Source organism: Haplochromis burtoni, unplaced genomic scaffold, assembly GCF_018398535.1.
Source record: "Haplochromis burtoni strain Fernald_Lab_line unplaced genomic scaffold, NCSU_Asbu1 Contig_338, whole genome shotgun sequence".
Lineage (NCBI taxonomy): Eukaryota > Metazoa > Chordata > Actinopteri > Cichliformes > Cichlidae > Haplochromis > Haplochromis burtoni.
Genome location: NW_024582699.1, coordinates 93,758 through 106,749, shown reverse-complemented (window position 1 = coordinate 106,749; position 12,992 = coordinate 93,758). Strand labels below are relative to the sequence as shown.

At 40.8% G+C, this 12,992-nt stretch overlaps 1 protein-coding gene across 1 annotated transcript; it reads right to left on the bottom strand.

Moving 5' to 3' along the window:
• Positions 1 to 2,575: 2,575 nt before the first annotated feature.
• On the bottom strand, positions 2,576 to 5,754 carry sox11a (SRY-box transcription factor 11a). The gene has a single exon (XM_005942333.3). It carries the CDS (start codon positions 5,581 to 5,583, stop codon positions 4,492 to 4,494), a length of 1,092 nt encoding a protein of 363 aa, XP_005942395.1. The 5' UTR covers positions 5,584 to 5,754; the 3' UTR covers positions 2,576 to 4,491.
• Between the last annotated feature and the right edge of the window lie 7,238 nt (positions 5,755 to 12,992).

Here is a 12,992-nt window from a genome sequence, read left to right as displayed (position 1 = left end):
TATCTGCCAGAGTGCTAAAACACCATGAGGGAATTGGGCCTTTGCCACCCCCACTTCTCACAAATGTGAGGGGATAGTAAATATCAGCGCGGCAGATGGGGCCGATGCTCCCTCTCTGCCTCCCTCCCATCCTTAGAGAGGGCAGAGCAAATGGATAGCCATCAACAGCAGCAGGAGTCGCCCCAGGCCAAGACTGGAGCAGAGGACACAGGGACTACACTGTTGCTCAGGCAGGCAATTTTACAGACACATTTTCCCTGACTATCAGCAAGGGAACCACACAACATTAGGAATAAGTACTCATAAGGTCATTGCGTCTAAGATTTCATGGTATATAGACATCTGAGTAATAAACATCTTGTTTTCTCATATATATTCACAAGATAATTAATGCTATTTATGGTTCAAATAGCTTTATTTTGTTTTGTTTTTTCCCCCATTTTGGGTTATATTGCAGTTACACAAGAGACCGACTGCTGGTGTGTCATTTCAGTGCTCTGTCACACACCTCGCAGGACCTGTAAAGCACTGGCAGTGTGAAACAGCATGACATGCTTGTATAACATAGCAGGGGGAGGTGGGAGGGGGGGTGGGGGCCTTACTTGGCCAAAACTGGTGTCAACACAATCTTCATCACAAAACAGGAGATCTTCAGCTGATAGAATAAATCCTGCCCACTTAACAATCAACAATCAGTAAACTGGTTTAAATTTGGGCGAGCTGAGATGTTATTGTTGTGATGAAACCTCCAGCTAGGAGAGCATATATCAGTATTCCCACAGCAATATCAGCTAGCCTCCCGCTGGGGCAAGAGGAGCACATGTGGATCAACGATGACACAACATGGAATCTTACTGAGCGGCGGCGCAGACTAAGCAGTGATGTAATGCCTCTGAGCGCACTGGCGAGAGGAAGAGAGAGAGAGAGAGAGAGAAAGGGGGAAAAAGATGTGAAGAAATCATAACATGCCTTATTGTTACTGGATTTAACATGATTAGGATGAAATAGAGAGCAGAGTTTCATCCTTGAGCACTGTGACATTGCAGACATATATTAGATGATCATTCGCAAACTAAGAGCTTTACCTCCAGCCCCCTCCCCAAGCTCTGCAGCAGGGACTTTATATAGGTGTCACGTACTGTGTGTGTCTGTGATATTGCAGGTTATATGAATGATTTCAGCACTCGTGGGATTGGAAATTACTTTTTCGTCACCACAATAGGACCATCTGGGGCGGAGTGTAGAGCTGAATTCCTTGGAAGACAGTATTTCACTCAGTGTCTCCCAAACAATTTCGATTTCCATTTATTTATTTAAGGAGGAAATAGAAGGAAATTTCCGCGGGTCACTAATTTCATTTCAACGTGTACCAGTGGCTTTAGCCTTGAGCAGATATTTCAGAGGAACACAAAATCAATGTGGAGATTCTATTGGGAATAGCTCTGAAACCCATTAGCAACTTTGACCAATAGGTCAGGTAAAGTAATAGCCAGATAAATGTTTTATTACAGATTTGCAAACTGACCTAATGGAGGAGGCTAGTACCTGGGCAGCAGTGCAAGGCAAATATTCATCATGAGATGCTATTGCTTTAATGAACACAAATTTCTCAGTGGCCAAGGCCTTTGGTTCTTTATATATAATGCGTGAAAGATTGGTCGCTCTAATCTGGCCCCAGACAAGACAAAAGGCAGCATCTGTTGTCCTCGCACAACACTGGAGCGATGCAATCACTCTAAAAGATTTGTTGTTATAGGGCTAATGCTTCATTTATATTACATCATACATAGCTGAGATCTATTGTTCAGAGAAAAGAAAATACAGCGGAATCAAGGACTAAGATTTTGTATTTAATCTGCTCTGGTGATAAACAGTTAAATAATTAAAATCAGTGATATAAGTGTGTGCTACATACAGATCTGTGCCAGTTTTAAAGAAATCATCTCATTCTATTTTTTCCCCTTTTTGTTTTTGTCCCATGTATTTTATTTATTTACTGCCCAAACAGGAAATCAGACAATAAGTGGGTAGAAAGAAAACCCTCCACTGACAACCACTGGGATTATTTTTTAACCATCTTTACTATTCACAGTGATCTGCTAACTGTGTGCCCCTTATGCACATTTAACTAGTGACAAAATGAAGAATTTGTGGTCTTAGTTGCCCTTTAAAGTTTTCTTTTACATAAGATTTATATTCTTCCTGATTTTTTCCAAAGATTAAACGCTAAGTGCAAGTGCCATTGTTTATCCCTGAGCTGCATATGCCACAGATCCTTCCTTTCATACACTTTTCATGCTGCTCTTTGCTGGGCAGTATGCTAGTTTTCTGAATGAAAGCCAGACAGACTGAGAGCTCCCACATGCAGAGAGGAGCCGCTCCTGTTTCCAGCTCAGTTTCCAAGGGGACCACCAAGCCCACCAATCACATCGCTCGGCGCAAGCACGCGGGCAATTCAATTTCTTAAAGCCGCAGTGTCCATTATCAAGGAGGTGTAGAGAAAGAAAGTACAGCCAAAAAAATCCAAAAAACAACACATTTGAAAAAGAAGACGAATAGAAAAGCACCTCAACGCTGCAGTTTAAAAGTGTTTTTCCTTTTTTCTTTTTATTAAATGTGAATTCACATGGTAGTTTGAGCCCATCCATTTAAAGAATCCGCCTAAATACAAGATAGGCATCATTCCGTCATCACATCCTTTTCAAACGCAACAAATAACACATCTGTGTACATATATTCACAAACTGAAAGGACAGTCGATGGTGGTAGGTACTTATTTATTAAAAGATGAGTCAGAGACAGATTCACACTTGGAATGTGAAGTAACTACTGCCTAGAACTTCCCAACAAAATGTTTTGGCATATAATTAGGTCATATTCCAAAACTTTTTTTTTTTATCAAACAAACTTCATATGTAAGACCCACATAAAAATAAACAATATCTGCTTTTTTTAAGTGCAAGAAATAAAAAATACAGGTTTATGGTTAATGTTTTAAAAAAAGAAGGCAGTCTTCAGTTTTAAAATAAAGTTTCATTTCATGAAACAGGACTATGGAATGTTCTTTTTTTGCTTGCTTGTTAAAAATGCCAGACCACCACTGTATGAGACTATGCCCTTTTGGAGTTAGTATGATTTTATTCCCTAATTTGCAGTCAGGTTTAAGATGTTTGGTGTCAGATATGCCCATTATCTGATATCATGCGTCAAATAACATTCAAATTGCGATATCAATGTGTTTCAATAGCATGTATCACACCATGAGGCCATATTAAATTGTTTTGTATCAGTTCCAGCTGATTTGTTTATTTTCCTGCCTGGACAGGCTTCAGCATCATAACATGAAATGATGTCGACAGTGCACAAGTCTGTTTTTCCATCACTTGCTACAATTGTTGATGGTCTGTATCTTAAGAGTATATATTGCACAAAAAAATGAGAAGGGGGGAAAAACAGTATGTGCCATAAAAAATACCAAAATCCAGTTTCACACCTGCGATTGGGACCCATCCACATATCACGAGTATGATATACATAAACTCCTAACTTTACTATATTACAGTACATATACAATCTTGAAACTAGTTCCAGCTCTGAGGTATGTGTTCCCCATGATGCCATTGTATCGTCTACAAATACTCAACAAATCTGCTCTACAACTGTACAAAACCTAGTTTAAAATCACAAGGCATTTTTGATGCAAGTTTTAATTTAACTTAATCCTTAAAACCAGGACTCCCTTGCATGCTAAAAACAAATGATAAAGGGAAGAAGTGCCTGAAACTCACTGAAAGCACAGTAAGAACATTCCCTTTGCAACTGTACAAAAATATGCCTGAAAATATCTTACTTTTCTTTTAAAAAGATGAGGTCTGTTATGTATCAAAATGTTTCCTCCACACTTGTATTCTGCAGAGGTTTAGGCTGCTTAATTTTTCCAAACCAGGAGGTAAAACGGAATCAGTTACAAAACAAACAAACATTTGCGGCATTAAGAAAAAATTACATAAACCGTTGTAAAGTAACATCCTGAACAATTTGTCAGTTCACAGATTTGCTTTGAGACAGTCCACACAGTCCGTGTTCAGCTCCCTGCAGTTTTTGTTGTTGTTGTCGTTGTTGTTTTAAGAGGAAAAGATGCATAGAAGTTCATGTATTTTCCCTTTGTGGTCCGTTTTAAGCTGAACAGTAAATGCAGACCTACGAGGGAAAACAATCCATAAAACCCTGTCATGCTGCCAGATAAAAAAGTCTGCAGACTTTGCTTTTTTTTTTTTTTTTTTTTTGCTACCAGCTTCATAAGCATCTCATTCCTCAAACCTCACCTCGCCTCCTGGTCCTCCACCTCCCCCCAGGACCCTTAAGAAAAAAGAAAAAAACCCACAGGAGGCAGGGCTGGGGACAATTTGACCAGGACATATATAATTTCATATCTCCCTTCTCTGTTATTACTAGCTCAACTGTTTTTTTCGGTTTTGTTTTTTGTTTTTTTCAGTATGTGAAGACGAGGTCGGAAAAGTTCGCCTCCAGCCAGTCCCCGGCAATCATCTCACTGAGTTCTGGCGTGCAGTAGTCTGGGAATTCAAAGTGAGAGCCCAGGCTGCCCTCACTGAACGAGTCCAGGTCCTTATCCACAAGAGACAGGGAGAGGTTTCCTGAATTGGGGTTGCCCAGCTCAGAGCCCGGGGCGCTGGGAGCGAAATTTAAACTAAAGTCAAACAGCAAATCGTCCGCGTCGTCGCCGGAAGAGGAGCTGATGCTGGACGAGGAGGAGGATGTGGAGACCGACCTGGAGGATGCTGGTGAGACGGAAGCAGCGTGCAATGTACTTTGCTTGGTAATGTTTTTGATGCTGTAAAACAGTCTGTTGTTGTTCCGCACCTCTTCGTACATACTCGTCCCCTCGGACTCTGCCGAGGAGCTCAAAGTTGGACTAGCGGGAACTTTGGCTACATTGTACGGCCTCAGGCGCTCCTCCTCACCCGGCTTAATCCCCATCCGGTAGTCCTCTTCGTACTCGTCGTCATCGTCCTCATCGGTGAGCTCACTCTTTACAGTCTTTGCAACTTTTAAGCTGGGAAACACGCAATCCTCCGCGTAGCCGTGCGTGGATTTCGAGCCGCTCTTAGTTTTTATCTTTGAACTCTTCTTGTTGGGAGTCTTTGCAATCTTGCCGCACTTCTCCGGAGACGGTGCTGATGATTTTGAACTGTCGAGCTTTGGTTTTTTCTTCGGTCTGTACTTGTAGTCGGGGTAGTCAGCCATGTGTTTTAGCCGCAGCCTCTCGGCTTCTCTGATAAACGGGATCTTTTCGCTGTCCTTGAGCATCTTCCACCTCTTCCCCAGGCGCTTGGAAATCTCTGCGTTGTGCATGTCCGGTGACTGCTCCATTATCTTTCTCCTCTCGATTTTGGACCACACCATAAATGCATTCATGGGTCTCTTGATGTGACCGGTGGCTGTTTTGCACCAGTCCGGGTTTATCGCTACCGGACTGCATGCCATAAATTCACTCTCCTCCGAATCGGTAGCCTCCCTGGACATGCTCCCATCCGTCTCGCTGTTGTCCGTGTGCTGCACCATTGTCCTGTTTCAAAGTCACTTTGTTTCCGGACGCTGCAGTGTCTTAACGGCCCCACACTGCCAAGACGGCTCAGCTCTCTGTGTTTTGCGCCGGTTCGTTCACGTCCTCTGCGTATTGTGTCTCAAGCTCTGCACTCTTTTTCCAGAGTTACAAACTGCCTTCTTAACTAGTTATCAGCTTTTTCATGTCCCCTGCGTCACAGTCACTCATCCAATCACGTCCCTTCCACTCCGCCCAGCAGACTCCATCCAAGACTCCCCGTAACCCTATTCCTCCCTCCCGACGCTCTCATTGGAGTGGAGGTGGGGATTTGTGGTACACAACGTCTGGGGCAACACGCCGGCCGAGACAGGCATATTAAACACACAGTTAACGAAATGCGCTCTTGAGAGGAGCGTCATGCGCCAAAGCGCACATAAGATATATGTCTGTTTCCTTACTTTAACTTTAAAAAAATGTGAGAAGTTGCTCTTAAAACAAATACAATTTTGCATACGTATCTTGAGGAAAAAGATGTAGGCTGTATGATTGTTTTTTCCCCTTCTTCTTCCTTAGGTTGAGTACTGAAGGTGGCGCTTGGACACAGTTGCAGGCGCCTGGATGCGTCGGTACGTCTGCTTGTCTGTTGTAAAAGGATGCATTTTAGTAGCCGTTAATGGCTTTTGAGGAAGACTTTGTTTTTTTGTAGTTTTGTTTTTTAAATTTATTTTTTTATGTATAACATTGTACGTTTGACACTTTTTTTGTGTGTGCTTTGAGTGGCCACGTGTTATCACATGTTTTGGCGTGGCTCGTTCCTGCGCGTTTCCATGTCTGTGCTTGAATTAAGAAAATAGGTCAGTAGAACACTCTGCCTCACAGATCCTGTTTATAGTGTGTGAGCGCTTTAAACACCTGCAGCATCACATAGACCCCACCGGATAAAAATACAGTTATAAGAGAAAAACACGTCATGCGTATAAATAGTAATTAATGTAATTGTGCTGACACTATGTAAAACTGGGTTTCTGTAATCTGGACGGTAAAACACAAAAGCATGCCATATATATATATATTATATATATATATATATATATATCATATATATATATATAATATATATATAATATATATATAATATATAAATATAATATATTAAAACCTTTCAATAGATGCTCATATAAAACATGCGATTGAATCAATAACCCTTATTCAGATGGTAACATTAGTGTATACAGCTTTGAATCGAGCCCATACAGCCAGGGATAGATGGAAGGCTCCCCGCTGAGTTTGCTGTGTCAAGAAGCAGAGTAGCATCTAGCTGGCGTCTCCTGCACACCCTCCACCCTCTTCCTCCCCCTTGGCGCTAGGTGCTAGCCAGCAGTGCTATTGGAGGCTGGGGCGATAAGGCGTCCTGCTTTTTTCTCTCTCTCTGCTTCGTCCCCTAGAGGGCAATCACTTACCCTTTTGAAACCCTCCCCCCACCCAGCCACCGTATTTTCCCCAGCTGGGGTTTAAGAAGTGTCTCTCCTGATACAGAGAAAGGGAGCTAGAAAGGCAGACAGAAGGTAGTGGAGAGAGGGAGAGAAATAGGGAAAAAGAGGCACACAGGGGGAAAAGAGACAAGGCTAAGAAGAGAAATGCTAAGATAGAGGGCGTCTTGCCTTTCCATCCTTGGAACACTGAGGCAAACCCTGTGTCTGTCTACCTAGACAGAGATAGGACTGAAATGCTTTATCAGTGACTCGAAATGCTTCTACCTCTGACTGATGCATTCAACCCCTTGCTGATTAAGCTTATCAGATATATGTGTCAGAGCCAGAGTCTCATGGGGTTGGCACACGCACATGCATGTTTTATTGTCAGCCTGTTTTTTTCTGTTGAATTAATTTGAGCAGTATTTGATCTTCTGATTAGTTCACATGTGGTGAAGGAGGTTATGTCAAATTAACCCATGGCATTGCCTCAAGTGTAGGTGTGATTTATTTGTGCCAGTTACTGCAAATATTTGAATGAAATTGTGTATACAATATATATATTTATTATATATATATATTATATAATATATATATATATATATATATATATATATATATATATATATATATATATAGGTACATATCCAGCCCTGTCTCTTTATATGATGGTTCCATGCTGGACATGAATCACAAGACTGCTTAATGATGAGCGTGCAGGGCGGCTGTCCTGCTCATTAGCATGGCTCATTATTGGCTGTGAATGAGGTGCTGGTGTCAGCTCATACCGCCTGTGAGTCATCTTAGGGAGGGTCTCATCGCCATGCCTGTCTCACACAGATGCACCAGTGGTATTACCCCCCCCCACACAAACCCATTCCAGCTGCCTCATTCAGTGACTGGGACTGTCATCAGAATGAAGAGAGTTGTGGGACACTGAAATTTGCCGTGTTTTTTTTTCACTCTAGAGATTACATATAATTAAACAGTAAAAGCTGCATTATCATGTTTGCTTTCTAATACCCTTTCCAATACCCCAAAGGCAAATGCTTTAATGCTTATTTGCTGATTTTTGTGCGTGCGTGTCAAGGGAGAGGACATTTTATTCCAAAGCGATGGAGTGTTGAATTAAGTGATGGTTTTCATGTATGAACATTGAAAGAGGGTTTCAGGAGAAACAATTCCCTTTGCAATGCTTATCTAAAAGCCCCCCAAAGCAGCTGCTGCTCTCACAAAGGGCCAGTGAAGCATTAGATCAATACTAACCCTTGCTAGAGGCTATCTGATGCTCAAAATGCATGGATCCATCTCCTCTGCATAGCCCTGAGACAGGTGTGGAGTCCTGGAAGCCACTATCTGATGGCTTCACAATGGGGTAAAGAAGTGGTGGGGGCCTGAAAGCGGGCGGTGGGGCAGCTGGGCTTGTTTTCATAGCACAGGAAAACGCAAATTAACTGTTCACTTGACAAATGTACTCTTGGATATCCTATAAACTCAGGTTATAATGCTTATTGGTGTGCAGTAAATTGGTATTTTCAGGCCCGTGCAGCGGAGTCACTTAATGTTGCTCTGATGTTATGCATAGAAATAATGTAACAAGTTCCAGCAGTGTGCAAGTGAATATACTTCACCCACAGACACAGAGTCATCTCTAGCCATGCATTATCCAGCTTATGAGTCTGACGATTTATTGTTTGTAAGTTTATACCACTTACCGCAACCCAGTTTGTTATCTTAACTTGTGAGATGATACTAAAACAAGTTGTATCAGCTGCCTGTGTGCATTTTACTGGCTGTCTGTCGCTGTGGTCTCATTCCTTAAAGATCATGCTGTCTTTCTCTCTCAAGATAAGAAAAGCTTTGACAATGAGGGTAATCTCACAGCAGTTTGTGGGTAGTTGTTTTACCACTGGAGTGTTTGGTTCCTCCAAGGCCATTTTATGCCTTGTTGTTGCTTTACATTCTCGACTCAATGCAAATGTATCTCCAGGGTGTCAGGTTCTTTGTTGACCTCCTTGAGGTGGCCTCTGTCTTTCAAGGTCTGATACTTGGCGGATACTTGAAACTTGAGTATCATGTCGTGAATGTAAACAGCTGACGTTTGAGCACTCTGCTGGAAATGTTTGTCACAGGGATACACAAATACAGTCAGAGGCCAAAGCTGTAGGTACCCTTCGTACAGTTATTTTGCAACAGCTCCCAAGTTACGGAAGCATGTCAGTGCGTCTTGTTAAGTAAATTTATATTCCTGCACAAGAACCTGTGCACAAACGAGTTTTACGAGAATTAAAGTGCCCCAAATTGCATTTGACGTGTATGTTTGATGTATGGTGGATATTACCTAAGGAGTAACTTTACAGAGTCATATACATTACCATAAGGTAAACACCAGCCAAAATGGCATTTTACATTTGTAATAATAATAATTATTATAATCATACTTAATTATGATGTATAATGACTTTGTAGTTATTGCTACTTATCCTTAAATAAAAAATGCACATGCTACATTCATCAGTGATGATATAACCAAATTCAACAACCACGTCTTTAAATACTCGACCACTCCAGCATGCAATAATTCCACAGGGAGACTATAATCTTTCAGTGCAGCCAGAGAGAGACACGAGGAACAGTGTGGGTGTAGAACACAAGTATGGTAACTGAATACTATGTGACTAAGGCAATTCTTTCACTTAGGAATGTGGGATATCTGAATTAGACTTTTATTAGCTTGCTACGTATACGCAGCCTCTATGGAGATGACAACTGTTTGAATTCTGTGAAAGAATTTTTTTAAAAAAGCATAAAAGCTCTCTTGTCTCAGCTCACAGTGCAGATCTGATCCCCAAAGCAGAGGGAACCCAAAATGACCTGAAAGGGATTACATCATCCTGGAGCAACACTGGCTTACACAGTGCAGTACGTTCTACAGTAATCATATTGCCATGCCATTCCCCATAAGCTCCGTCTATTTAAATCCTTTAATTATGTACCAGCAGCACCGAAGCAGTGTTTACTGTAAGAGTCCCGGGTACCTAGTTTTGTATTGTACTTGTGCCTTGTGTTAATAAACTTGGGTGGAGGAAGAGCCCTCCAGGCACTCACAGCAACTGTAATGAGAGTGTGTTTAGTCTAGAGTCCGTGTAAGACTAATACTGATGGATTGTATGGCTCCAGGTCAGGTCTTGCACTCTTACATATTGGTGGAGGCTTATAAAAGAATCAAGGAAACGTTTCATGAGGTCATGCTCTCTCCATTTATTCATTTGAGAAGAAATGGCGATAATGTGTAGTTTTGAAAAACTACATGTTGTCACCAGAAATAATAAAGAGATTGTTTATAGTTTCTAGCTGTCTGGAGTGGTCACAAGAATTCATCAATAAAATGCAGCTGCTCTAGTTAAACAAGTAGCAAAACATCAGGATAAGATACCTAGATATGTTGATCGTGTTTCACTCAGAAGTTCATTTTCTAAGAATTAGCGAACTTTTCCCACTGAAGCCACGCGGCTCTGCTTCCCTACTAGCCAGCCCAGACTTGCCCTCTCATGAGATAAGATAGTGTTGACTACAGGCTAGTGTGTAGAGACTAGTGTGGGGCCTCCAGTGCGCTTAGTCACCCTCATTCACATCCTGTGCTCTGAAGTTTTACTGGTTTATGATCTTTGCACCAGCAGTCGAATCCTGACAGTTCAAAGTAGCATGACAAATTGAGAATCCCTGCCCCGTGGACAGATCCTAGGCAGGATTTTCTTAGGCTGTTGAGTTTTTTTAATTAGTAGATAGAAAACTGAAAAAAATGGATTCAGGTTCTGTTTTTCTTTTTCTTTTGACAGATTTCTCACATCTACTTTTTTATCGATAGTTAAGGTAAATTAATTAATGTAGACTACACAAAAAAACGCCCTTGCAATGACAGTTCTAAGCTAAAATGTGGGGTATCTACAGTATTGTGTAAAAGACTTGAACCTACCCTCCTTCATAGCTTTATAGGAAAATGTGGAAAATGTGAAATAGTTGCAAAAATATATTGCAACATATTTAAACATGCATGGAATTATATATAAGGCATAAATAGAGTGAGTAAAATTCCAACAAGCTTGAAGAAGAAAGCTTATCTGAATTTGTTCCTCAATAAATTCTCAACTGTCTTAGATAAGCTTTCTCCTAATTTCTTTAAGTAGTCTTAAGAAATAGTTCTCCAGGCTTCTTGAAGGACATTCAAAGCTCCTCTTTGGCTGTTGGCTCCCTTTTGTTCTGTTCTCTGTCGAGATGATCCCACACTGCTTCAGAAATGTTGAGGTCCGGGCTCTGATAGTGTTTTTCTATCCATGTATGCTTTTACTGCATTGGCATTGTGTTTGGGATCATTGCCCTGCTGAAAAATGAAGCTGCATGTCGGATCAAGAATTGACTGTAGTTTTCTGCATCGATGATTCCATCAATTGTGACAAGCCCACCAACAGCACAGCAATGCAGACCTGAACTATGATAGAGCCTCTGTTTAGTTTCCTTAAATTTGTTTAAGAATACACCGCACACCCTGCCGAGATATGCTATTTTTGGCTAATATACAATTTAAAATGTGACACAAGTTAATCCCTTATGTTAGATGCCCTTTTTATGCAGGGTTGATTCATAGGTCAGTTTTATGTGTAAATGGTCAGGTACAAGAGCTGGACTGAAAAAGAGGAAAAAGCAGCCAATGTCTTAAGAAAAAATGTATATCCTACAGTCTGGTGAGTTTTTATGTTCTTAAACAATCACAGCGCTTCAACGTGGCTGGACAAAACAGCACTGGGAAAAATCAACCACATCAATCAGGCTTTAACCTTGAAAACAAAAACAAGAAGAAATGGACCCTTGGAGAGACAAACACCTGAAGCAAATCTGAGAATTCACTCTTGTTTGAACAGTGACCAGATAAGATAGCTCAAAGTTATCAGCACAAGATGAATTCCCAGAGGAACCTCCAGGAGGAGTTTCATCAGAGTAGTGGGAGGGAGAAAATCAATCCCTCAAACCACATATAGTGACAAATAACCACCAAAACCTGAAGCAAAATTAGTTATACCCTCAACAGCTTTATTTAGTCAGAAACCACAAAGTCTAAATTGAAAAAAAGAAAAAAAAAAAGTAATTTCCGCATGACTGTAAAAGTTCCTAAGTAAACACTGTACAACTGTGTAAACACAATCAGAATCATGTGGCCCACAATGAAAGCATACTTTTATTTTTCCCAGACACTGAGCCAACTCTGGTGATGTTGCACGCAATTCTCAATTCAAAGAGACTAACCATATTCATTTTGCAAACTCATTCATCGCATTCACTCATTCATTTTGTGTCTGTCGAGCAGTAAAAAATGTATTGTCTTGCATGCAGGTTTTACACTCCTTTATATACTAACTAAAGTCAATACAGAAGGTGACTTCAATATCATCTTTTATATGCTGACTGAATCGCAAGTAAAGTTTTCCTCAAACATATTTATGCTGTATGTCTGCAGAGAGCAATGGTGCCACAGAAAAAGGAGAAAAAAATCTTCAATAGAGTCCTGTGACTTCCTTTTTACTTTGCATTACATATGCACATATAGACTGGTATTTTCTCCATCCGTATCAGAGTCTCAGTATGTCTTCTCCATATACTGACTCACTGCCCTTTCCTTCATGCCTCTGAAGGATTTCTAAGACAGGCTTCAAGAAAGATTTTCATAAATGTCCACTTTTGCAAATCCTCCACATCCCTCTGTATGTGCCAAGAGCTATCTTTATCTTAACAGTAAAGGTCATTGGAGGAGACTTAGGGATAGGCAAAGGCTAAGCTGTATTCATTGGACTCTACTTTTCAATCTATCTATCTATCTATCTATCTATCTATCTATCTATCTATCTATCTATCTATCTATCTATCTATCTATCTATCTATCTATCTATCTATCTATCTAT

Bases quoted from the DNA above. Each gene is read 5' to 3' on its own strand.
- sox11a (XM_005942333.3), bottom strand. From the start codon at position 5,583: ATGGTGCAGCACACGGACAACAGCGAGACGGATGGGAGCATGTCCAGG.